Source organism: Anolis sagrei, chromosome 3, assembly GCF_037176765.1.
Source record: "Anolis sagrei isolate rAnoSag1 chromosome 3, rAnoSag1.mat, whole genome shotgun sequence".
In the NCBI taxonomy this organism is placed as follows: Eukaryota; Metazoa; Chordata; class Lepidosauria; order Squamata; family Dactyloidae; genus Anolis; species Anolis sagrei.
Window position 1 is genome coordinate 199,722,591 of NC_090023.1, and position 27,954 is coordinate 199,750,544.

Consider the following 27,954-nt stretch of genomic DNA (forward strand, 5'->3'; position numbering starts at 1 on the left):
GGGGCCATGGCTTATGACAGTTGGGTTTGCTCTCATGGACAGATGAAGAGACCTCACCCAATGTTACTCTAGAAAGGATCACCATTATTCATGTATTTCCACTATTATTCCATGGCAATGGGATTAGAAATTAGGCGTTCCCAGGGGTGTCAAAGGCTCTATCTACACTGCCATATAATCCAGTTTCTAAATGCAGATTATTTGCTTTAAACTGGATTATATGGCAGTGTAGATTTATATAATCCTATTTAAAGAAGATAATCTGCATTCCTAAACTGGATTATATGGTCAGTGTGGCTGGAAGAGGCTTTGGGGGTGGGGGTGGGCTCTCAACCACAGCAATCCTCATCACCACCACCACCACCAGCATGAAGAAAGGGCAAAACTTTAACACTAATCTTGGAGCTGGCACACTTTTTCTCTCTCCCATCATTGTCAATTGATAAGAACTTTTTTAAAAGATCCAATTTGAGCAGTGCTGGTAGGGGATTTTTCATGCACCTTCTTTGCTAGCCAATTTGATTTGGGAAAACATAGGAAACAATTGTTTCTTTACCATGGGATACCAAAATTGCCACAGAATTGTTCAGCCTCTCTACTGTCAACACCAACAATAGTTATTGCTTAATTATTAAGAAACTGTATTTTTATACTCCTATATCATGATTGGGTGAATGTGTGTTTTACAATGTTGTAATCTGCCTCGAGCCATGAGAAAAGATGGACAAGAAATAAATAAACAATTATTTGTTGTTTATTCGTTCAGTTGCTTCTGATTCTTTGTGACCTCATGGACCAGCCCATGCCACAGCTCCCTGTCGACCATCACTACCCCCAGTTCCTTCAGACTCAAGCCAGTAACTTCAAGGAAAACATCCATTCATATTGCCCTTGGTCGGCCCCTCTTCCTTTTTCCTTCCATTTTCCCAAGCATCATTGTCTTTTCTAAGCTTTCCTATCTTCTCATTATGTGGCCAAAGTACTTCATCTTCCCTCCGATGAGCAGTCAGGCTTTATTTCCTGAAGTATGGATTATTATTGTTGTTGTTGAAAGAAATACAGTATGGGGCTTCAATAAACTTTCCCATTCCATTAAAAGAAGCCTATTCTGTAATAAGAGAACTATGGTAAGAAGATTTAGCACAGAGAAATATTTATGAAGAAAGCAAGTGTCATTTAATTAAAAAGGCTGTAGTTGGTTTTTGAAAGGGCGTTGTCCACAATAAAATATTATGATTATATTTACTCGAGTCTAAAGGCATCATCAAATCTATTGTGCACCTCAATTTTTGAAACCCTGGAACCAAAAAATTAAAGTATGTGTTGCTGAATGTAATGCACAGCAGTCAAAGTGTACTCTTCATAATTCACCAAAAAAAGTCAAATTGATAAGTTCCATCAAGTCCTTATATTTTGCCTTTAAATGAAATGAAACATGAAAGAACCATCTGACTGGGAAATTGTTTCTTCTACTTACTGAATAGTTCTAAATGTGAGCTGGATTTTTGAACCACTCCATGATCTTATCGTCCATATGCAATATGCGTTGTTTGGATAATTTCCAGGATACCAGGGAGAAGAGAATGATCCTGATGCATATGGAAGCAGACCGCCACAAGTATAATTACCTGTGGTGTTACCTATGGCACAATCACAGATAAAACAGCATTACTATGGACAGCACATGGTTGTGAAACTTAACACATTATTTCTATCCCGTCTTTCTCAACCCGAAGGCGACTCAAGGCGGCTTACAAATTGACAGCAATTTGATGCCATAATAGTCTTAAGATACAATTTAAAACAACAAAACTAAAATGAACAGCAACATTTTACATGATCCAGATTTGTTTCCTTTCATTTCATCAAATGTTGTCCCTATAACATTCCAGCACTCTGGTGTTTTTCTCCATAAACATTACCAATGAAACATATTTACATTTCTGTCTGCAAATAATCCATTTCTGTGATGGTTTGCAAATGGATTCCAACAGAATACTGGTGAGATGGGGCAAACATCATGTGATGTGACCTTTTTGAAATCATTCTCAAACAGTCCCGGAAGTGGAACATTTTCTAATGTGATATGGTCCAACGTGGTAATGAAACTTTTCTCCATTTATCTTTTTAAAAGTATTATGTTAAACATTGAATATATAATTGCTAAAATAAAAGCTAAGCTATTCAAGATTGCCAAAAGAAACAATGCTTACTTGTTGGTTCTGGCCACCATGGAGGAGTTGGAGTTGGCCATGCTGAAAATCATAATAAAGGAAAGAGAAAAGAGGGAGAAAGGAAAAGAGAGAGATTGCTTTAATCTAATTATCATATATGACAATGATACATCAATTACTTAATGATTATATAAGAGGTTACTGCAGATGTCAAGTAGTTTTGAATTCACAGCATTTTTATACTATTATCTAAAATAAATTTGACAATGAAGTGCATAATATAAAATCACAACTTCAAACTAATAGACTCTATAAAACACACAAAAATCTTATAACATCCTCCAGGCCCGTAACCAGGATTTCGATTCGGGGGGGGGGAGGGGTGAGTTTGTTTCGGGGGGGGCTGAGTCCGAGTGAAAGAGGGTCTACCCTAGCAAACCTTTTGTATTATTACCCCAATACCCCCATGCATATGGGATATTTTGAGTAGGGTAATCAGATCATGATATGAATAAACATAACAATTTAAATAATGCACTAGTAAGGCCTTTTCGCGAACCACAATGAGAATTTCGGGGGGGGGCTGAAGCCCCCCAAGCCCCCTCCCCTCCTGGCTACATGCCTGACACCCTTCACTGATCACATCATTTTCCTTCCAGAAGATAACTGCCTTGGAATCCCCATTCCAGAAGTTTCTGAGACCATTAGGGAAAAAATGAACTGAATAATTACTGAAAAACTCACAGATTGTAGAGTTCAAGAGAAAAAGTTGCGAAGGAAAGAAAATATTCCAGAATAAGGAGTCCTTCCCCCAAACATCACTGTCCACTATTTGACGTATAATTTGTTTAGCAGGAAAATAGTATAAGGTTCTTCATCATACAATAAATTTAATTTAATTCGCTCTTAGAAGAAAGTTGTTATATTGGTAGCATTGAGGCTCCTTCCTCAGTCTTTTCAATGGGATGTACTGACGAAATGAATGTTCATTGCACAAAATTAGTGATATATCTTTATATCAGGAGCCCCGGTGGCACAATGGGTTAAACTCTTCTGCTGGCAGGACTGAAGACTGACAGGTCACAGGTTCGAATCTGGGGAGAGCATGCATGACCTCCCTCTGTCAGCTCCAGGTCCCCATGCAGGGACACGAGAAAATCCTCCCACAAGGATGGTAAAACATCAAAACATCTGAGCGTCCCCTGGGCAACATCCTTATTGATGGCCAATTCTTGCATACCAGAAGCAACCTGCAGTTTCTCAAGTCACTCCTGACATGAAAAAATAATCTTTATATCTTCCATATTGATTTGGAATCCACTAAAATAAATAGTACTAGACTGAGCCTCCTTCCAAGCTTCTGTGCTTGATGCCATGACAGAAGACTGCAGTTTTCAAGCAGAAGAATGGTATAGTTTATGGACTGGGTAGAAGGCTTACAGCCTCTTCTGTAAGTCCTCCCTCCTCCCCTCATCACATGGAGGGGATGGGAAAGGGTACTTTGGCACCTTTTCCTTCCCTTTTATCAGATGGCAGAAAGAGTGGCCCTTTCTTCCATCACATGGCAAAAAAGGGAGGAAAGTGCAGGTAGCTTCACCAGAACTATTCAAACTACAATTTCCTCCGTTTCGACACTTCTCATCCACTTTGGGAGGAATGTGGGCAGGGCCTACCATGAGTCATGTGATGGCACATGACAAGCCCCATCTTTGCTGCAATTCAAAGTGGCAAAATGGGGGGGGGGGGATACCCCATGTGAAGAGATCCTTAAAGCAGTGTCTGCCATTAGTAATAATGGGAAAGAAGAAAGTGAAAGTAAACATTGCTATTGCTGTACTCCAAAAAAAAAAAAAAAAGACTTAGCCTAAAGCCCCTAAAGCAGTGGTTCTCAACCTGTGGGTCTCCAGGTGTTTTGGCCTCCAATTCCCAGAAATCCCAGCATGTTTACTAGCTGTTAGGATTTCTGGGAGTTGGAGGACAAAACATCTGGGGACCCACAGGTTGAGGACCACTGCCCTAAAGCTACCAAATCTTGGAGGCTAAGTAGGGTCAGTCCTGGTTGGCTGTGAGATGGCCATCAATTTCAGATGAAAGACATGGCAAGAGTAGTCATTTTCTAAGAAAACTCTATGAAATTCATGGGTTTGCCATAGGTTGAAAGGCAAATTGAAACACAAATATACAAACTAAGACTTACTTATAATTAGCATTTCACATACAGTGATATGCAAACAAGCCTATAAGGTGCTATTACTCTCCCCATATATTGCCTGGCAAGATCAAGTTTGAGTATGCAAGACCTGAGGAGGGCTTGACAGTCTATCATTCATAAGAAGAGGTCGACTTGAAGGTAGCTAACAACAACAAGACTGCAGATAAATTAGAGCTTGAGTCTAAGACATAACGAATACCTTTAAGACTCTGAAACCCATAGCAACGTGTTCTCCTGAGTCAGATATATCCTGGCATTTGGTCAACTGGGTGAGTGCAGTGTAATCAGAGTTTTCAGTTAACTGTATAGACACTCACCACACACAGAAAAAACTTTGCTAACAGATTCCGGTTTTACATGTATTCAGAGGCAAGTTGCACAGCTTTTTACATCCTTTAATTATTGATAAACCAACACTTTTTTACTGGCATAGGAGACACAACTCACTCTCTAGCTCTGCCATGACCTTTTTTGTTTTTTTCAGGTATGGTCCCTTCCTCTCCACTCAGGATGGAGATGAAACTAAGGGCCTGTCCAGACAGGACCTTTATTGCGGTATCTACTGCAATAAAGGAGGGGCTGTCCAGACAACGTTCTGGACAGTCCCAAATTAATTCACTACAAACCAGGAAAACCCTGGTATGTAGCAATTTAATTATATAGTGGGTTTATTCCATGCCTTCTTGGAAGGCATGGGATAAATCCACTATTTCTGGGCTGCAGAATACTGCAGTCCAGACAGTATTCCCACAGTTTGCCAAGCTAAATAAGCCTGGTGAACTGTGGGAATACCATCCCCCCTCCCCCCAAATCCCCGGACCCCTAAGAAAAGTGATAAAAACTTACCAGGTCTCCATTACAAGCCTTGACCGGCTCTCCTGGTGCATAGAAATGACATGCCAGGAGAACCGGGGGGGGGGGGGGTAATAACGGAGGAAAATCGCTCCCCTCCCCTCCTTGCACATCAGTTCTACATGCTGGGAGAGCCGGCCAAGGCTTGTAATGGAGACCAGGTAAGTTGTTATTACTTTTCTCAGGTGTCTGGGTGCTTGACGGGGAGGGGGAGGGCCTCCAGACATTCCTTCGGACTAGTCCTGAGAGAATGTTTGGACGCCCACCCCAGAAATGGTGTGGGGTGGGTGTGGACAGGCCCCCAGGAAAATCTGTGTTTTTAAACGTGAATTCTCCTGGGATAAAGGCCAGTCTGGATCTGGCCTAAGCTGTAGAGACTTGATCCACCCTTCACCTTCTGATCTGCTCCATGTTTCTGCTGTTCACAGGGCAAGGTGTTTTCTATGCCAGACACACAGAAAAAGGATTAGAAGTCTTATGTGCTCTCTTTGTTGCTAGGGATTCACTAAGGGTTTAATAGACACCGTTCAATAGTGGAACTCTCTGCTCCGGAGTGTGGTGGAGGCTCCTTCTTTGAAAGCTTTTAAACAGAGGCTGGATGACCATCCGTCAGGGGTGCTTTGTATGCAATTTTCCTGCTTCTTGGCAGGAGGTTAGACTGGATGGCCCATGAGGTGTCTTTCAACTCTATAATTCTATGATTCTAATATTTATTAGCAAGCATAGACTGCTAGATAATGTCTTTTAGTGTCACACTATGATGATGTTGAGAAATCTTCCTCTTGGCTTTCCCATTAAGACCAATTACTTGCCTTTTCTTTACCGAGCATGTAAAACACATGGTAGTTAAATCAAACTGTATTTGAGTTATTCTATCTACAAAGCACCAAAGAAATAATTCAGTATGGTTATGCTTAATACAAAACTAAGAATCTGGATTCTATTAGTTTGGATAGTTTTCCAGAAAAATATATATTTTTTAATATCACAGAATGTGTGTGTAAACATACTCACCAGTTGTGCCATAAAATGAATGGTAAAAGGCAGAAAAACCAGGACGCGTTACAATAGCATCACTGTGAAACCGAACTGTGAGGACATTTGATGTAGAAGTCAATATAACATAGGAATCTGAACAATATTTTCCAAGGACACGTGAATAGAGGTCTCCATCATAAACCTCAACGTAATCATAACCACATTCTGTTCTGAAATAGGGAAAAAATCTTCTGTGAGTACAGCACTAAACATATTTCAGCAGACTGAGTAAAGTAAACCCACATTGCTTCCTCTCTGAGAAGGCTGCTGAGGGGCCATGGCTTATGACAGTTGGGTCTGCTCTCATGGACAGACAGAGACCTCTCCCAATGTTATTGTAGAAATGGTCACCATTATTACCTCACATTATTACCTCATGACCTCACTACCTCTGAGGATGCTTGTCATAGATGCAGGCGAAACGTCAGGAGAAAGTGCCTTTAGAACATGGCCATATAGCCCAAAAAAATCTACAACAACCCGGTCACCATTATTCATGTATTTCCACTATTGTTCCATGGCAATGGGATTGGAAACAAGGCATTCCCAGGTGTGTCAAAGGCTCCATCTACACTGCCATATAATCCAGTTTCTAAATGCAGATTATTTGCTTAAAAATCAGATGATATGGCAATGTAGACTCATATAATCTCATTTACAGCAGATAATCTGCATTCAGAAACTGGATTATAAGATCAGTGTAGATGGAAGAGGCTTTGGAAGGGTGTGGGCTCTCAACCACAGCAATCCTTATCACCAACACCATCAGCAGCATGAAGAAAGGACAAAAATATTACACTATCCTGGAGCTGGCACACTTTCTCTGTCTCCCATCATTGTCAATGGATAAGAACTTATTTAAAAGACCCAATCTGAGCAGTACTGGTAGGGGATTTATACATACACCTTCTTTGCTAGCCAATTTGCTTTGGCAAAACATAGGAAACAATCGTTTATTTACTGTGGGATACCAGAATTGCCACAGAATTGTTCAGTCTCCCTACTGTCAACACCAACAATAGTTCTTGCTTCATTATGAAGAAGTTGTATTTTATACTTCTATATCATGATCAGATGAATGTGCATTCTACAGCATTGCTATCTGCCATGAGACGTGCGGCGAGGTGGACAAGAAATCAATTGCTGTTGTTGTTGTTGTTGTTTGTATTTCGAAGGCTTTCATGGTTGGAATCACTCCTCAGAGGATGCTTGCCATAGATGCAGGCGAAACATCAGGAGAGACTGCTTCTAGAACATGGCCATATAACCCTGTTGCTGTTGTTGGAAATGTAGTTGGAAGAGATACAGTATGGGATGCTCAATATACCTTTCCATCCCATTGAAAGAAGCCAGTTCTGTAATAAGGTAACTATTGTAAGAAGATTTAGCACAGAGAAATATTTATGAAGAAAACAAGTGCCATTTAATTAAAAGGCTGTGGTTGGTTTTTGAAAGGGTGTTTTTCACAATAAATTATTATTATTATTATTATTATTATTATTATTATTATTATATTTACTTGAGTCTAAGGCATCATTGAATCTATTGTGCACCTCAATTTTTGAAACCCTGAATGTAATGCACAGTGGTAAAAGTGCACTCTTTATAATTTGCCAAGAAAGGTGTGCATTACAGTTGCTAACTTTTATAATTCCGTCTTTAAAAACAAAAGTGTTAGAACACCAAAGTTTCCAGCATCTATGCTGTAGAATTAAGCCAGTTTAACTGCCTTTGCTCAATGTGATTGAATCCTGAGGTCTGTAATTTTTCCACAGACTTGAGCCTTCTTTGCCAAAAAATGCTGATGCCTCACCAAACTACAAATGAACTGGATCATCTGAGTCCACACTGCTATATAAATCAGTTCAAAGTGAATTGTATACAGCAGTTTAGAAGGGGGATAACATTACCCTATCACGTGAATCTAATTTGCGCCCTAATTTTGATAACAATATGTAACTGCTCCTTTCACCTTGGAGACACAAGTGACATGTGATGTGAAGTTGCAGCTGGCTATTCAGTAATATAATCTAAACCACTGTTACTTACGTTGTGCACTGTACTACATCCCATTCACAACTGTAAATGTACATGTGTAAGTTGTATCACAGCAGAAATGACAACAACAACAACAACAATAACAACATCCTGCCTTTCCCCATGGCTCAAGGTGGTGTACAACATAGTTAAAACACCCAGATCAAAATGCATAGTACAAACATTAAAACACAATGCTAATAGAATGTAAATTTACAATTTAAAATTGATTAAGTTCCATTAAGTCCCTATATTTTGCCTTTAAATGAAATGAAACATGAAAGAACCATTTGACTGGGAAATTGTTTCTTCTACTTACTGAATAATTCTAAATGTGAGCTGGATTTGTGAACCACTCCATGATCTTATTGTCCATATGCAATTGGCATTGTTTGGATAATTTCCAGGATACCAGGGAGAAGAGAATGACCCTGATGCGTATGGAAGCAGACCGCCACAAGTATAATTACCTGTGGAGTTACCTATGGCACAATCAAGATAAAACAGCATTACTATAGACAGCACATGGTTGTGAAACTTAATCTGACCTTTATTCCTCTGAGAATAGAAGTGCTCCTACACCATTTGTTTCAGCTGTCTAAATACACATTGAGAGATAAATAATACCATTTCATAATCTTTTTAGATGGAGAAATGGTTCCGTCCCAGTTTACCTGTCCAAACTTATCTCCCTCTATGAGCCGGCAAGGAGATTAAGATCTTCTGAGGAGGCCCTGCTCTTGGTCCCACCTCCTTCACAGGCACGGTTGGTGGGGATGAGAGAAGGGCCTTCTCAGTGTTGGCGCCACAGCTATGGAACTCCCTCCCAAGTGAAATTAGATCAGTCCCCTCCCCCCTGACTTTTTGGAAAAGGCTAAAATTGTGGATGTTCAACCAAGCATTCAATAATTAATCTATCAGTACAATAAGAAAAAATGAAATAGTGCAACAACAAATTGGAATGGCCATGGACTACAATATTGGATTGCATGATTTTAAATCATTGGTTTTAAAGGAGTTTTTATGTTGCAATGATTGTTTTAATGCTTATGTTTTTATTATGTGTGTCTTTGGCATCTAATTGTTGCCTATATATGTGTGCCACCTTGAGTCCCCTATGGGGTTGAGAAGGGTGGGGTATAAATACAGAAAATAAATAAATAAATAGGGGTGCATCTACCCTGTGGAATTAATGTAGTTCAATGCCAGTTTAACTGCCGTGGCTCAATTATAAAGAATCATGGAAGCACCGGTGCTTTTTGAAAAAGAAGAGGACCTTGCAAAACTACCTCCCAGGATCCCATTGCACTGAGCCATGACAAATAAAGTGGTGTCAAACAGTATTAATTTTCCTGTGTAGGGGCTAGAGGTGAAGGAGAAAAATGAAGAAGAAAAGAAAATGGATAGTGAAAGTTTTCAGAATGAGGGATGTGAATAAATTGGCTATGATGAATAGGGACAAAATAGAAAAAAAGAACTTTGTTAAGGAGTGAGAACTATCTTTGAACTTTGTGGGAAGAAGGGAAAACATTTTAGAATAGGCTCCTTGATAGTATTTGTGCTTGTAATTTTTAGATGATGATTCTTTTGCTAGAGGGAAGAATGGGTGAATGTTTTACTGAGAAGGAAGGATAAAGTTTTGTTTCTTTTCCGTGTCAGGAGCAACTTGAGAAACTGCAAGTCACTTCTGATGTGAGAGAATTGTCCATTTGCAAGGACATCGTCCAGGAGATGCCCAGATGTTTTACCATCCTGTGGGAGGCTTCTCTCGTGTCCCTGCATGAAAAGCTAGAGCTGCCAGATGGGAGCTCACCCCACTGCCCGGATTTGAGCTGCCAACCTTTTGGTCAGCAGTCCTGCCAGCACAAGGGTTTAATCCATTGCACCACTGGGTACTTGTATACGAATGACTTCAACCCAAAGGACAGGAGGTCACTGCAACAGGAGGAGTGAAGGGGGAAAATAATGTAATGGGGAACAATCATTGTAGGCATTGTTCTGAAGTATATGTGTTTTATGTATACATGTATGTGTAGATTTTGAGAAGGGGAGGGAGGGGAAGCAATCATGCCAATGATTTGTATTCAATCTTGATTAAAAATGCAATTTCCACAATATGATTGTCAAAAATATTTAAAAGTTTTGATAGCTAATTTTACTGTGTAGATGCACCATCAGATAAAATATAGTTGATTTTAAGGTCAAATTATAAATTACAAGAAAGGTCATTAATTATGCTTCCATTTCTAGGTAAAAATGTGTTTATGCTACATTATCATCATCTAAATCAGGCCTACACAATCTGTGGTTCTCCAGGTGTTTTGGACTTCAGCTCCTAGAATTCCTGGTCATTGGGAGCTGCTGGCTAGGACTTCTGGGCTTTGGAGGCCCAAACACCTGGAGGGCTGCAGGTTATGCAGTCCTGATCTAATTGTATCAATATTTCAAGAATTAAAACAATTAAGTAAGAGGTAATTCAGAAGATAAAGTAGAAAAAACGTGTATCTTTAATTAAGAATATAATATAATATATTATTTATTTATTTACAATATTTCTATCCCGCCTTTCTCAACCCGAAGGCAACTCAAGGCGGCTTACAAATTAACTGCAATTCGATGCCATAATAGTCATAAAATACAATTAAAAACAGTATATCTGTAATTAACAGCAACAGTTTACATGATCCAGATTTGTATCTTTTAATTTCATCAAATGTTACTATAGTTCATGAAATTCCTGCACTTTGGTGTTTTTCCCCCATAAACATTACCAATGAAACATATTTCCTTAAATCTCTTCAAATGCTTGGACACAATAAAAAATGGAACCTACAACATCAAATATGTTTTTGCTTGTGTATCAACCTGTTGCAAAGTGTTCCAAAACATTGCCTCTAAAACTAGATCTACGCTGCCATATATAATACAGAGTATCAATGCAGACCATCCAAATTATCTGCTTTGAACTGGATTATATGAATCTATATGAATCCATATGTAGACTCATATAGATCTAGATTTTATATGGCAGTGTAGATGGGGCATTCATCCAATCCATTGGTTCCCACAATGAGCAGACAAACCCACTCCGTATTGGATTGGATTATGTTAACTTGTTTATTCATTATATCCTTAACCGTTCAGTTTTCAAGGTAACAAACAAAATGTGGCCATTACTTTAATATTATAAACTAAAATATAAAACAGCGGTATTGAAGCATTTGACAAAATGTTAAAAACCAGCAAAGCAGCATAACATAAAGATCATTTTAAAAACTGTTTCCATGGGGAAAGTGGGCCAGGGTCAAAATACCACTACCAAGACGGTCCTTTCCCCTACAACCACCTGCCTCATCTGCTTTAATTCACAAAGGCACCTGAAAAGAGACTTGGGCCCCTTCTAAACTGCCTTATTTCCCAGGATCTGATCCCAGATTATCTGATTTAAACTGAATTACATGAATCTTCACTGCCACATAATCTGGGATTAGATCCTGGGATACATGAGCAATGAGGAAAGGGCCTCAGTCTAATACCATAACCTTGTTTTTCACCAGCTTTATTCATTCACTCTGAGTTTTAATCATAGAATGTTGACTGTTCTTTATCTGCAAAAGGTAATGGTGCTGAGGTAACAATAAAAAAACACAATGTTGCAATGCAACAGATCCAAATTACCCATTGATGGTGTTGGAGTTGGAAAAGGTGGTCCTGGAAACAAACATAAATACATGTATATAAGTTAGACATTAATACTTAAGAAAGATATGTGCATTTTTAATACTAAGCATATATATAAAAATAGATTTTTCCAAATATACTATAATCTTAGGGAAAGTGTGAACTGAAGGGCATATGCAACCCTCGAGACATTTTTGGTGGCCTAATGGATTTGGTAGCCTAATGAATTAGTTCTTAAAAAGAAATTAGAAAAATATATCTTGCCTTCAAATTCCTATGATCACAAACAAGGTATTAAGGCAATTTTGTCATGCTTGTAACCCACAACAAGGCCATAGTGGGCACAGAAGTGGCCTTTTTCTATAGAAAGTGACCCGCAAGTTGAATTCTTAGCCCTGCCTTGCTGGGAAAAAAAAACCTCTCCAGAATATAAACTAGTTCAGAGTGAAAGACTTTGCCAGATTGGTCCCACACTTTCTAGGGCATTTTTGAAACATATGAGAACTAGAGTGGTGGAGTGGTTTGAATGTTGGATGACATCTCTGTAGATCAGGGTTCAAAACCTTGCTTGGTCACGGAGACCCACTGTGTTATCTTGGGCAGGTCACTCTCAGCCTCAGAGAAAGACAAGCTCCTTCTGAACAAATTGTGCCAAAAAAAACAGTGACAGGGTCAACTTAGGGTCACCAAAACCCAAAAATGAATAGAAGGCACACAACAAAAACAAGGGCAGGAGTATGACTCTCCAAGGATCTCCAGGAATCTATATGCCCCTAATCCATGATCGCTGTCTGGTCCTGACTGAAGCAATGGATTCTAAATATATACATACATATCATTTAGATCTCACCTGGAATTTAAGAAATGTTTCCATAGGGAGTGGAGAGCCTGATTTTAAATGATGCCCTGCCTGCTGCCCAATAGGCTACATTTTAAAAAGAATTAAATCCTTTCTGAGTGGGAAGGAGTGAAGAATGTCCTCACCATTTATGTCCCTCTGTGATCAGTTGCACACTGGTTGTGCTATACTATCACTGGATTGTATGGGAACAGTGTGCAAATAAACGAACACCCAAGCACAAACCAAAAGTGCATTTGCATTCTTACTTTGGCTTTTGATAACTTAAACTGAATACAGAAGTTCCACAGTGAAAGAAAACATTCAACTACTTCTGAAAGTTAACATAACTCTTGTGTAACATACCAATAGGGTTCTGACTAATAATTTATTCAGCTCCACACTGCTTCCCCTTCTTATCCTAATACCTATCGAAGCTGGAGATTTTTTGTGTTTTCAGTATGCAATACTGCTTTGCGCAACTACATTGCCTGCTGTGAAACTTCATGAGGAAACCCAGACCTATCTCAACCAAGGTCAATCTTATGAAATCCGACTACTTGAGAATAGGAAATTGGGAGAGTTTCAAGATTTAAACACAACCTATTTTATTTATTTTTTAAATTAACACTAAGAAACATTTGCGAAACTACTTATTACCTGCTGTTGTATTGGGTGCACCTGAAAAAGAAAAGATACCCTTTAGCACTCTTTCAAATGTTTTAATGCTTTAAATAAAAAAGTATGAATGGTAAACATCAGTTAAGAAAAAAAAGGGGGGTGCTATGAATGCGATTTTCCTGCTTCTTGGCAGGGGGTTGGACTGGATGGCTCATGAGGTCTCTTCCAACTCAATGATTCTATGACTCTGTCACTATTAGATATGTAATATATTCACACTGTCTTTGTGTTGAAAAGTTTTCCCTTTCAGTCTTGCACCAAAGCCCACAAACATTATGGACATAAACATTCACTGATAGACACACTCACAGAGCGAGCACGAAAAGTATATACATAGCACATACACATGCAGATATTTCTACTTGTTGTTCCTGAAAATGACTAATTTTAAAGGAAGAAAACAGGGGGCTATATATTGAACTACAAAAACAGCAGGCTGACAGAATAGGCAGAGAAGGCATTCACCTCTCTCTCCACTGGCAGCTTGGGCATTTGCAAAATACTGCCCTTTCCCTATAGATTCAATAGATAGAAAGTAAACTGACAGAGCTGAGAGAGTAATTCCTCCATCAGCCAACTAACCTTCTTTGCAAGAATATGTAGGAAGCAGGGATTGGATATAACACACAAGAGAGGGGATTGCAGAAAACAACATTCTTAGTGTGAATGAATAGAAATGCTTTCTGTATGTGCAAAAGACACCACTGGATCAAATCTGTCCTGTAAACTTCAGTGTGGGAAGTTTACACACTGGTGGTCCTTTTTCTACATGATATGGGATGGATAAACCCTCATCTTCCAAATGTCTAAACCAGGGGTCCTCAAACTATGGCCCTCCAAGGTCATTTACCCAGCCCTCACTCAGGGTCAACCTAAGTCTGAAACGACTTGAAAGCACACAATAATAATAACAACAACAATCCCATTTCATCACCCAAAAGCAGGCCCATACTTCCCATTGAAATACTAATAAGTTTATACTTGTTAAAATTGTACTTCATTTTAATTATTGTATTGTTTTTAAGTGTGCATAGGAATTCATTCATTTTTTTCCAAATTATAATCTCGCCCTCCAACAGTTTGAGGGATTGTGACCTGGCCCTCTGCTTTAAAGGTTTGTGGATCCCTGGTCTAAACCAATATCATCAAGTTGTATTGAACTAATGTGCAAAAAAAGGGGGAGGGGGGTAGAGTGAGTAGTGTGGCAAAAGACAGGAGATTGGTTTGTCCTGGGAGACCCTAAAAGAAGCATCAACACCTTCTAATCTCACTGCTATGATGCCACTTCTGATGTTTTTGAATGTCTGGGTGGGGAAACAAAGTGGCAGCCAAGGGTGGCTCCCCAAGGTGTGATTAGTGCTTTCTCCTCCCCACGGAATGACCATCAACTTATCCATAGATCATATCAAATGCCATAATTGTGGCCTCCAAATCTGCCCTCAATTTGTACATGAGGTCAAGTTATGATTCTATATGATTCTATAAAATCATGTCTACATATAGAATCATAGAATCATAGAGCTGGAAGAGACCTTGTGAGCCAAGAAGCAGGAAATTTAGCCTCTGCTTAAAAGCCTCCAAAGGAGGAGCCTCCACCACACTCTGGGACAGAGAGTTCCACTGCTGAACAGCTCCAAATCAGCCCTTGACTTGGACATGAATTCAAGTTATATATGAGTAAATACATAAATATAAAAGGTTTATATGACAAAATTGGCAGGTACCTGAGCAGATGACACCTGCATCTTCACCATGGCCACAGTTATGTATTCCCCAGCCACTGTGAGGGCATTCCCATAGGTAGGATTCACTCCCACTACAGCTAACATCATCCAAAAGAATGGGACCAGAGCCTTGACCAAAATATGCATACATTGGAGCACTGACAGCATATCCACATCCAAGTTGCCTGCACACAACATGTGCATCATTTAAGTCCCATGAATCATCACAGACTGTCCCCCATGTGGAATTGTAGTTATGAACTTCAACACGCCCCTCACAGCGATGATTTCCATTCACCAATCGGAGACCTTGAAAAAAAATACCAGAAATATGTTCTTCATTCATAAGCTTCTAGTAACATTAATACAAGGGAATGTAAACTACAACTATTGCTAGTTTATAAAATAAAACCTTTAATCTATTATAACAGAAATATGATTTTATGAAAAGTGTCAAAAATCAGGAATAGGAAACTAAAATACACATTTGCCATGGACTTAAAAGGAAATTGGCTTAAGATGTTCCATAGCTAGTATATCACACCAAGGAAACTAAGCATAATGTATAAGAATACACAAAAATATTGCTGGAAATGCAAAGATAAAGAGGGTAGTTTCTTTCACATGTGGTGGACCTGTAAGGAAGCAAAAAGATTTTGGGAGAAAATACAAGCAGCAACCCAACATATCTTCAAAATCAAATTCTTTTGCTTTTATTTGTAAATGGAAAATTTGCACAATAAAAACTATTTCAAAAAAAAATCAAATTCCCCATGAAGCCAGAATTTTATTTTTTAGAAATAACTGATTCGGACATACATCTAGATTCCATTGATGGAAGTCAACAGACTTTTTTTTCCTTGTGTTTTTTGTTATATTGTTATATGTTTCCTACTTTCCTATTACACCATTCTTCTCCCACTTTACATGTACAAGGGTTTTTTTTCTGATAGTCATTTTTTTCTCGTGTTTTTGTTATATTGTTATATGTTTCCTACTTTTCTATTACACCAGTCTTCTCCCACTTTATATGCACAAGGTTTTTCCCCTCTCCTCTTCTTTTTCTTTTGACCGCCCAACCCCTAATCTCCCCTTTTTACCCTTAGTAAAAAAATAAATTTGAAAAAAAATCAGCAGATAGATTGTATCTAACACATACAAACTTCTATGTGTGCATACACTCACCAAAAGGGTCATAAAATGAGAAGTAGGCGGCATCAAAGCCTCTGTACGCTACTGAGGAATCAGTACGGAACCGCACTCTGAGAATATTTGATGTTGAAATAAATGTTAGGAAAGAATCAGAACAATAGCGCCCAACGAGTTGTGAGTCAAGATCGCCATCATAGATCTCCACATAATCGGGTCCACATTCAGTTCTGCGGGAAGGAAAAACAATATATCTTTCTGATCACAAATCTCAGCACACACCTCAGTCGACTAATTATGGCACCTATTCTGCTCTTCAGAACATAATTTGAATACATCATACACATTTGGAAAATGAGAGAGCAGTTTTTTTGTGGAGGAGTGGCTGCATGGCATAAGTGTCTCTCTTCTTGGACAAAGAAGAATGCCACTATAGAAAGCTCTGCTCCTGTTCAAGGATTCATAGATGGAAAATGGGGGTGTTCAGAGAAGGCCTCTGTTCTGATGCTTTCAAAGTCCTTTCCAGTACAGAAGTCCCAATAAGCACCCGAGCCTTGGAGTCAGCACAGTTATTTTCTTTCCAATGAATGTCAATGGAAGGAAAGTTTTATAAGGTCAAACTAAGGTAGAAGGAGAATATAAAATCACTGCTACACCTCTTTCCTGCCCACTGCAATGTTGGCATTGTGCCTTGAAGAACACAGAAAGAAAACAGAAGTGACAAGAAATCAAAACATATTAAAATACAAAATAAAATAATTAACACAGTTAGGAATTTTTAAAAAAGATATTCAACTTTAATAGCTTTAATATTAACAAGAATCATGATTAAAAACCATGATTTAAAAATTAAATTTAAATATTAAAATGGCTATTTGAGGTCAACTTTTTTATGTAGAAGCACTAAGCCCAAACAGAGTGGGGAGAGATTTGGGGAGCAAAGTTCTCATAGATTTGCCCCCACAAATATGGAACGGGGTAATCTTTTGATTGCAATCATCCTGAACAATCTGTGGAAGCTGTGATCTCTCCATAGACATTGTCTTCAAGGTGTTGGGCAGTGGGGATAGCGACATATGGAATCACAATGTATGCAAGAATATCTAGCAGCTGTCACTGAGATTGTTTTGGTTCTGTAGAGGAAAAGACAATCCCAGATGCACCCATCATAGTCCTCCTATCAATATTTCTAGGGGAAATAGAGACTGGACCAACTATATCTATGTCACCTCAAAGTTGTGAAAATAGCTGTTTAGGATGGAAAGGCAAGTAAAAGAAGAAAAATGCTACCTGCCAATCGTTCTGCCCCTCTAGTAACACATAAAATGAGGCTATAATGGGAAATACTCGTAGAACAACTGGAATTGGTGGCAATATATTCACTAAGATTTTAGCTCCCTTTGTGTGCCTAAAATGTGAAACACATTTTTCTCTTGTTAAATGAAGGGGTTTTTCGTGCATCGTTCAAGAAATAAGAGTAACACCACGTTTTCACTTTTCCCTTTAAAAGAGCTGACATTTTAAAGGATTGTTTGTGTTGCACTCCAGACCAGGAAAACCCCTCTGACTTTAAACACCACACAGTTGAGTAGAGATGCAATATGTTTGTTGAAGATAACTAAAAAGCAATAATAGTAAAAAGCACCTTAAAGGAATAGGTAAATCCAACTAGGTAGGACAATAAGCTGGAATAAATAGTCCAGGAAATTAGTCTAACAAAGTTCATGAAAAACAAAGGCAGAAACTTCTATAGTAAAATCCAAAAACTGGAAACATGAATCCAAGGCACTTAACACATGATCATAAAATACAAGAATTTAAAACATGAATCAAAGGCACTTAACACACAAATATTTCCAAAGCAAGGCTTTCCAGGAACGAGATATTGACTTGATTCCAAATGATGCTTCATCTGACTACATATCCTGTACTTGGGACTTTTATCTCCTCATTACACTATGTCCCAAGCGGACAGAAATGGGTTTCGTTTTAGCATTGAATCCCTTATCAATTTTTTTTCAGACTGGCAGAATGCTTGAGAGACTGATCTGTTTTCCTATTCTGGTTAATAACATCCTGTCTATCTATTTGCACATTAATTTCTGCAGCTGGGCCAGGTGCTGAGCTGTTTTCAAGCTCCAAATAATGGGTAACAATTCAGGGAACACACCATCATCCCACACCCTTCAGGAACATTCTCATGAGAAAATACACTTTGAACAGGGATCTTCTGGTCATTCTCTGCATCAATATCATTGGAAACTCTATTGTTTTCACGAACTTCATTGTCATCATTCCCCACATCCAAAGTACTCTGATCCTTAAACACAATCACAGGCTGAGCTCTAACAGTTTGCTTCCAATATAACTTCTTCTACTTACTGAATGCTTGAAAATGTGAGGTTGATGCGGTAATTGTTCCAAGTTCTAATTCTCCACGTACAATTTAAGTTGTTTGGATAATATCCAGGATAGAAAGGAGAACTGAATGACCCTGATGAAACTGGAAGTTCACCACCACAAAAGTAATCTAGTGTAAAGTAAAAGATAAAGAAAGACACAATTGTATTTAAACTGGCAGATTTCTATAAATGATGGAAAGGGGAACCTGGGAAGACTGCCCATTGTCTACCCTTTCTGATGAATGTGCAACCCCCAACCCACCCCCCCTGGCATAACTATAATGTCATAATAAAACTTAATTGGGAGACTCTCCCACAATTAGGATGCCATCACAAAAGGCCATTTTGCATCTGCCATACAATCAGAAACGAACTCTATTATATTGAAAGCATTGTTTTTAGGCAATTTATATATCTATTTTAGGATTTAAATCCTTTAGAGTAACACTAAAAATTGCACTAAAGCTTTTATATTAAATCACAAAGAACACCCCTACTTCATATCTATTACAAACATGCCCCAGTTACCTGTAGGTGTTGGACGAGGAGGCTCTGCAAATGCAACACAAAATATATGTTAAAATATGTTTGTTTCAGACAGATATATGTTTACATGTCTGTGCATATATAATGCCCCATATCTTAAAAAGAAGACAAGAGGCAAAAGTAGAAAGTAGAAAGTAGTAGATATCATCACTGTTCGTCTTTCTTTCTTTCTTTCTTTCTTTCTTTCTTTCTTTCTTTCTTTCTTTTTTTTTGGTCCCTGTTCAGATTTCACAGATATATGTTTAAATGTATGTGCATATGTGTGTATATAATACCCCATATGTTAAAAAGAAGGAATGAGGCAGTAGTAGGAAGTTTCCTAAACATGTCATCACCTACAATTTCCCAGTTAATATCAGAGGAAAGCTGTCATCTGGAGATTCAGACAATTGCTCTGACAGAGAGAATATTATTTATTAATAAATAATAATAAAGAGAGGAGAAAATCCTGCTTGCTTTTAGGTCATGCTGCCATGTATAATAGCAAGTAACAGAGAAGAATAATTTGTTTCTTTGGGATGAAAATGCCCAAAAGCTTGTTCTAAATTGGGCACCATAATCCAAAATATTACTATCACTATAGTTGAGTGTGTTCATTTCTTTAAATGGCAACTTACCTCTGGTTGTATAAAGTGAACCTGAAAAATAAAAAAGAAACCCATTAGTACTTCTCTGAGTGCTTTAATGGCTTGATTTGAAATGTCTATATGTCCAGCATTCACTGTCAAATTATGCTATAAAATATCTGTTGAATGTCCATGCAGTTTCTATTTTGGGATAAACAGCACACTTGTGACTAAGTGTACGAAGGTCACAGAACTGTAAAAAGAAAAGTGCAAGTCTATATTTTTGTTAGAAAGATAATCCTTCTATTTTTCATTTTGCAGGCCAGAGCAGATCTACATTGACCTCTTATCCCAGAGGTTCTAACAAATACTGCATTGTCCTTAGATTGTTTACATCTACTACCTCCTCCCCAGCTGCTGCAAAGTTGAGAGTGAGTTCTGGCTGCCCAGTGGCACCAAATCTGCTTCCACACCACAGGATGACCACTCCCTTGCCATTACCTGTACTTCTTGTGATGGTGGCCAGCAGGAACTATATGAGTCTTTCTGGTCAGTCATTACAACCCCAAGGTTTCTTACATCAAAGAAACAGAGTGAGCCTTACAACACTAATTGCATAGACACTAAGAAAGAACTTCACCCCCAGCATGGATAGATTTGCTTTAAGATAGAAACCCCATCTGTGCTACACCATTATGGCTGGTATGCTCTGTAATATCATACTGTTTTGGTATGATATTACAGACCCATCCCATCCTTCACATTGTGGTGGTCTCCAATCACAAGACAGGTACTACCCATTGGTTGTAACTTCTCCCGTGGAAATGGGGCAAAGAAGGAGGGTGAGAAGGAATGTAGAGAAGAGGAACCACCCCTTCTCTCCTCCTCCCTTCCCTAATTGCCATATTACCCTGGGTGATGTCACTGTAGGCAATGGGGCCACCACAACATAGAGGATGGGTGGGAATGTTAACCATCATCCCATGCCCCCAGGTCATCTAAGCCAAAGAAAGATGGGATGGCAGGGAGAAGAGCTGCAAGTGGTTCTATTGCAGTATCAGCCAAAATATTCAGATGAGCCCAAAGTCAGGGGATGGTCTGAATGTTGTATCAGAATTCAGACTATCCCCCAACTTTAACATGGGGAAAGGCTGCATGAAGGTGGCTTTGTCCTGCTTTGCCCTAAATCAGCTCTGTGTAGGGTTTGAATGCCACAGAGCTGACCAGGGAACCATCTGACCTAAGTGGTCAGTATAGATGGGCCCATAGCCATGGTTGGATGGTCATGTCTATGGAGCTGAGTTGAAAAGGAGGGCACCTTTTCTTGAGGTTTTCATAAGGTTCGTCTTATTTTAGTGTACATTTTAGCAGAAAGATGGCAATTGTTTTCCATTGTATGCAGAAAGACCTTGTTTCCAATGGGCACTTATTGCACAAGGCCATTTTTTTTACAACTACACTAAGCTGTGTTGTAGCAATGAAAGCACTGCAGAAAACAATAAAACTGAATTATTGAATAGCACTTCTAAGGCAACAGGGAAGTGTTTCCTCCTCATGCATTTTCAGCATGATGACAATGACTCTGGCTCTTTTTGCTCCCATTAGTGTATCCATATATATATATATATATATATATATATATATATATATTGAGATGGTAGCACATTCCTTTGCAGTCACTGGAACCTAAACCTTTACTGAACATTTTCATGATGAGGAGGCACAGTCATAGACATTTGAGTGGGCAGGCCTTTTCTTTTTTAATTATGATCTCCGCCCATGTTTTCTTGGTCCCCTTCCTTTCCATGTCTGAGCAGTATCAACTGAAATATTCAGATGCAGTGAGGATTGCATAATATCACCAAGATCCTAAGGATGATGTTGGGTAGACAGAAGATACATTTTTAGCATATTTATAGGTTGAGTGTTGGTATAAGAGTTTTAATAAAACGGGATTGTGACAAGATGTTAAATGTGCGTCCTGCCATATCAAAGTGATCAAATATTTCAATGTGAAAATAAAGAAGTGCAAAAGATACATATGCCAAAATCAGGAAGTACCTGAACAGACAACACCTGCATCTTCATTGTGGCCACAGTTATGAACTCCCCAGCCATTGTTAGGGCATTCCCATAGGTAAGGTTCACTCCCATTACATCTAACATCATCCAGAAAAATGGGACCAGTGCCTTGACCAAAATATGCTGAACCCGGAGCACTGACAGCATATCCACATCCAAGTTGTCTGCACACAACATCTGCATCATTTAAGTCCCATAAATCATCACAGACTGTCCCCCATATGGAACTAGAGTTATGGATTTCAACACGCCCCTCACAGCGATTATTTCCATTCACCAATCGGAGACCTTGAAAAAGTACCAGAAATATATTCTTCGTTAACAAACTTGTAATAACATTAATAAAAGAGAACATAAATGATGAGTATTATTAGTTCAAGAAATGTTTCTGTAGGGATTTGGGAGTCTGGTTTTAAATGATGCCCAACCTGCTTCCCAATAATCTAGATTTAAAAAAGAAAAAAAATTCTATCTGAGTGGGAAAATTTGAAAAATGCCCTAACCATTTATGTCTCTTTATGATGAGCTACACACTGGTTGTGCTGTACTACCATTAGATTGTATGGAAAAAGTTTGCAAATGAACAACCACCTAAGGACAAACCAAAAGTGCATTTGCATTCTTCGTTCGGCTTTTGATAAGTTAAACTGAATACAGAGGGTCCACACTGAATGAAACATACAACTACTTCTGTGTAACATACCAATAGGGTCCTGACTAATTATTTATCTAATGAGTTATTCAGCTACATACTGCTTCTGCTTCTTAACCTAACGCCTAACGAAGTTGGAGTATTTTTGTGGTCACAATACTTTTATAGGCCTTATGATTTATTTATTTATTTATTTATTTATTTATTTATTTGATCGACATCAAAAAACATTTGTGAAACCACTTATTACCTGCGGTTGTACTGGGGTCGCCTGAAAAAGAAAAGATACACTTTAGTACTCTTTCAAATGTTTTAATGCTTTAGCTAGAACAGTGTGAAATGAATGGTAAACATCAGTTAAGGCAAAAAGGACTGTTAGATATCATATAATACACACACATTGTCAGTGAGGCAAGAAGTTCTACCTTTCAGTCTTGCAGCAAAGCCCTCAAACATTATGGACATAAACATGCACACTCACAGAGAGAGCAAGAGAGGTATATACACAGCACATACACATGCAGACATTCCTACTTGTTGTTCCTGAAAATGACGCATCTTAAAGGAAGAAAACAGGGGGCTATATATTGAACTACAAAAGAGGCAGGCTGGCAGAGGAGGCATTCAACTCTTTCTCCACTGGCAGCTTATGTGCATTTGCAAAATACTGTCCTTTCCCTATAGACAGAACAGGTACAAAATAATCTGACAGAGCTGAGGGAGTAATTCTTCCATCAGCCAAATGAACTTCTTTGCAAGAATATGTAGGAAGCAGGGATTGGATATGACACATAAGAGAGGGGATTGCAGAAAACAACATTCTTAGTTTGCATGAGTAGAAATGCTTTCTGTATGTGCAAAAGACACCACTGGATCAATTCCGTCCTGTTATAGATCTTCAGCTAGGACTGATTTGAAATTGGTGTAAAATATACTTTTCAGTGTGGGAGGTTTACACACTGGTGGCCCTTTTTCTACATGGATATGGAATGGATAAACCCATCCTCATTTTTCAAATTTCTAAACCAAACTTAGGCCCAGGGGCTGGATACGACCCTCCAAGGTCATTTACGCAGCCCTCGCTCAGGATCAACCTAAGTCTGAAATTACTTGAAAGCACACAACATCAACATAGCACAAACACATGCAGATATTCCCAGTTACCTGGAGGTGTTGGACGAAAAGGTTCTGCAAATGCAATTTGGCTATTTCATCAGGCAAAAACAGGCCCACACTTCCCACTGAAATACTAATAAGCTTATATTTGTTTAAATTGTTCTTCGTTTTAATTATTGTATTGTTTTTAGTGTTTTTTTGCACTACAAATATGATATGTACAGTGTGCATAGAAATTCATTCATTTTTTGTTCAAATTATAATCTGGCCCTCCAACAGTTTGAGGGACTGTGACCTGGCCCTCTGTTTAAAAAGTTTGAGGACCCCTGGTGTAGACCAATATCATCAGGTTGTATTGAGCTAATGTGCAAAAAGAAAAGAAAAAAAGGGGGGGGGAAGGGAACTATCCCCTTCTCTGGGTAAAGTGGCAAAAGACAAGAGATTGGTTTGTCCTGAGAGACCCTAAAAGAAGCATCAACACCTTTTAATCTCACTGCTATGATGCCACTTCTGGTGTTTTTGAATGGGAAAATTGAGTGGCTACCAGGGGTAGCCCCCTGAGGTGAGATTTGTGTTTTCTCCTCCCCATGGAATGATCTTCAACTTATCTATAGATCATATCAAATGCCATAATTGTGGCTTCCAAATCTTTCTTTGACTTGTACATGAATTCAAGTTATACATGAGCATATACATAAATATAAATGATTTATATGACAAAGTTGGCAGGTACCTGAGCAGATGACACTTGCATCTTCACTGTGGCCACAATTATGTACTCCCCAGCCCCTATGAGGGCATTCCCATAGGTAGGATTCACTCCCACTACAGCTAACATCATCCAAAAGTATGGGACCAGAGCCTTGACCAAAATATGCATACATTGGAGCACTGACAGCATATCCACATCCAAGTTGCCTGCACACAACATGTGCATCATTTAAGTCCCATGAATCATCACAGACTGTTCCCCATGTAGAATTGGAGTTATGAACTTCAACACGCCCTTCACAGCTATGATTTCCATTCACCAATCGGAGACCTTGAAAAAATACCAGAAATATGCTCTTTATTCACAGGCTTGTAGTAACATTAATACAAAAGAATGTAAACAACAACTATTGCTAGTTCATAAAATAAAACCTGAATACAGAGATTCCATACTGAATGAAAACATACAGCTACTTCTGGAAGTTAACATAACTCTTGTGTAACATACTAATAGAATCCTGACTAATTATTTATCTAATGAGTTATTCAGGTACACACTGCTTCTGCTTCTTAACCTAATGCCTAATGAAGCTGGAGTATTTTTGTGGTCAAAGTACTTTTATAGGCCTTATGGTTTATTTATTTATTTATTTATTTAACATCAAAAAACATTTGTGAAACTACTTATTACCTGCTATTGTATCGGGTTTGCCTGAAAAAGAAAAGATACCCTTTAGTACTCTTTCAAATGTTTTAATGCTTTAGCTAGAACAGTATGAAATGAATGGTAAACATCAGTGAAGGCAAAAAGGACTGTTAGATGTCATATAATATATACACACTTTCAGTGAATCGAGGAGTTCTACCTTTCAGTCTTGTAGCAAAACCCACAGACATTATGGACATAAACAAACACTGACAGACACACTCACAGAGAGAGCAAGAGAGTAGTATTTACATATATACATAGCACAAACACATGCAGATATTCCCAGTTACCTGGAGGTGTTGGACGAGATGGTTCTGCAAATGCAACATAAAATATATGTTAAAATACATTTATTTCAAACAAATATATGTTTAAATGTATGTGCATATGTGTGTATATAATGCCCCATATGTTAAAAAGAAGGAAAGAGCTAGCAGTAGGAAGTTTCCTAAACATGTCATCACCTACAATTTCCCAGTTCATATCAGAGGGAAGCTGTCATCTAGGAATTCAGAACTATAGTTCTAAAAGAGAGAGGAAAACCCTACTTATATACATAGCACATGCACATACAGATATTCCTACTTGTTCCTGAAAACGACTCTTCTTAAAGGAAGAAAACTGGATATTATATATTGAACTACAAAAGCAGCATGCCTGCAGAAGAGGCAGAGAAAGTATTAATCTCTCTCTCCACTCGCAGCTTATGTGCATTTGCAAAATACTACCCTTTCCTTATAGATAGAACAGACACAAAGTAAACTGGCAGAGCTGAGGGAGTGCTGTAAATACTCGAGTATAAGCTGACATGAATATAAGTCAAGGTACCTAATTTTACCACAAAAACCCGGGAAAACATATTCACTCGAGTATAAGCCGAGGATGGGAAATGCAGCAGCTACTGGTAAATTTCAAAATAAAAATAGATACCAATAAATTTACACTAATTGAAACATCTGTAGGTTAAATGTTTTTGAATATTTACAAAAAACTGTAATTTAAGATAGAGACTGTCCAATTCTGATTAAATCATTATTCTATCCTTCAGTGTAAATGTGCTTATGTTGTTGTTGTTCATTCGTTCAGTCGTCTCCGACTCTTTGTGACCTCATGGACCAGCCCACGCCAGAGCTCCCTGTCGGCCGTCACCACCCCCAGCTCCTTCAAGGTCAGTCCAGTCACTTCAAGGATGCCATCCATTCATCTTGCCCTTGGTCGGCCCCTCTTCCTTTTACCTTCCACTTTCCCCAGCATAATTGTCTTCTCTAGGCTTTGCTGTCTCCTCATGATGTGGCCAAAGTACTTCAACTTTGTCTCTAGTATCCTTCCCTCCAATGAGCAGTCGGGCTTTATTTCCTGGAGGATGGACTGGTTGGATCTTCTCGCAGTCCAAGGAACTCTCAGAACTTTCCTCCAACATCACAGTTCAAAAGCATCTATCTTCCTTTGCTCAGCCTTCCCTAAGGTCCAGCTCTCACATCCGTAGGTTACTACAGGGAATACCATGGCTTTGACTAGGCGGATCTTTGTTGCCAGTGTGATGTCTCTACTCTTTACCATTTTATCGAGACTGGACATTACTCTCCTCCCAAGAAGTAAGCGTCTTCTGATTTCCTGGAGTGTGCTTATGTATCCTTCCAATAATCACCATAATTTATTTTAACTATATTTATTTTTTCCCACATGGATATAGGATTGGTCAACTCAACCTCATTTTTCAAATGTTTCAACCAATACCAGAAGTGACTTGCAGTTTCTCAAGTCGCTCCTGACACAACAAAAAAAACAAACAAACAAGAAACAAACAAACAATATCATCAAATGGTATTGAGTTAATTTGCAAAAAAGAGGAACTATCCCCTTCTCTGGGTAGAGCGGCAAAAGACAAGAGATTGGTTTGTCCTGGGAGACCCTAAAAGAAGCATCAACACCTTTTAATATCACTACTATTATGCCACTTGTGTTGTTTTTGAATGTCTGGGTGGGGAAACGGAGTGGCAGCCAAGGGTGGCCCCCTGAGGTGGGGTTAGTGCTTTCTTCTCTTTATGGAATGACCTTCAACACCCATAGATCATATCAAATGCCATAATTTTTGCCTCCAAACTTGTCCTTAACTTGTACACAACTTCTCTGGATCTAGACACTAAACTTCTATTTACGCAGGCCAACATCCCAAATATACTCACCAAATGAGAAGTAGAAGGCATCAAAACCTCTGTACGTTATTGAGAAATCAGTACGAAACCTCACTGTGAGAACATTTGATGTTGAAATAAATGATAGGAAAGAACCAGAACAAAAGCGCCCAAAAAGTTGTGAGTTGAGATCACCATCAAAGATGTCCACATTATCAGGTCCACATTCAGTTCTGCAGGAGGGAAATACAATATCTTCCTGAGCACAAATCTCAGCACACACCTCAGTTGACTAATTATGGCACATATTCTGCTCATCAGAACATAATTTGAATACACCATACATATCTGCAAAATGAGAGAGCAGTTCTTTTGTGGAGGTGTGGCTGAATGACGCAAGTCTCTCTTTTTGGAAAAAGAAGAAAGTGACTATAGAAAGTTCTGCTCCTGTTCAAGAATCTATAGATAGAAAATGTGGGCGTTCACAGAAGACCTCTGATTTGATGCTTTCAAAGTCCTTTTCAATACGGAAACCCCAATAAGTACTCAAGCCTTAGAGTCAGCATAGCTATTTTCTTTCCAATGAATGTCAATGAAAGGAAATGGAAGGAAAGTTTTACAAGGCCAAACTAAGACCAAAGTAAGGTGG

At 38.7% G+C, this 27,954-nt stretch overlaps 1 protein-coding gene across 1 annotated transcript in view; it reads right to left on the reverse strand.

Moving 5' to 3' along the window:
* Positions 1-27,954, reverse strand: part of LOC132770144 (uncharacterized) — a 282,948-nt gene that overhangs the window by 224,413 nt on the left and 30,581 nt on the right. The window contains exons 17-33 of the mRNA XM_067466268.1: positions 27,357-27,538; positions 25,461-25,484; positions 25,153-25,173; positions 24,484-24,792; positions 22,885-22,905; positions 21,962-22,270; positions 19,952-19,972; positions 19,317-19,340; positions 18,769-18,919; positions 16,423-16,616; positions 15,238-15,546; positions 13,493-13,513; positions 11,992-12,024; positions 8,633-8,795; positions 6,253-6,446; positions 2,214-2,255; positions 1,478-1,640 (exon numbers count right to left, since the gene is read on the reverse strand). Of these exons, the coding sequence (XP_067322369.1) occupies positions 1,478-1,640; positions 2,214-2,255; positions 6,253-6,446; positions 8,633-8,795; positions 11,992-12,024; positions 13,493-13,513; positions 15,238-15,546; positions 16,423-16,616; positions 18,769-18,919; positions 19,317-19,340; positions 19,952-19,972; positions 21,962-22,270; positions 22,885-22,905; positions 24,484-24,792; positions 25,153-25,173; positions 25,461-25,484; positions 27,357-27,538 (2,181 nt within the window). The remainder of the gene's footprint in view (positions 1-1,477; positions 1,641-2,213; positions 2,256-6,252; positions 6,447-8,632; positions 8,796-11,991; positions 12,025-13,492; positions 13,514-15,237; positions 15,547-16,422; positions 16,617-18,768; positions 18,920-19,316; positions 19,341-19,951; positions 19,973-21,961; positions 22,271-22,884; positions 22,906-24,483; positions 24,793-25,152; positions 25,174-25,460; positions 25,485-27,356; positions 27,539-27,954) is intronic.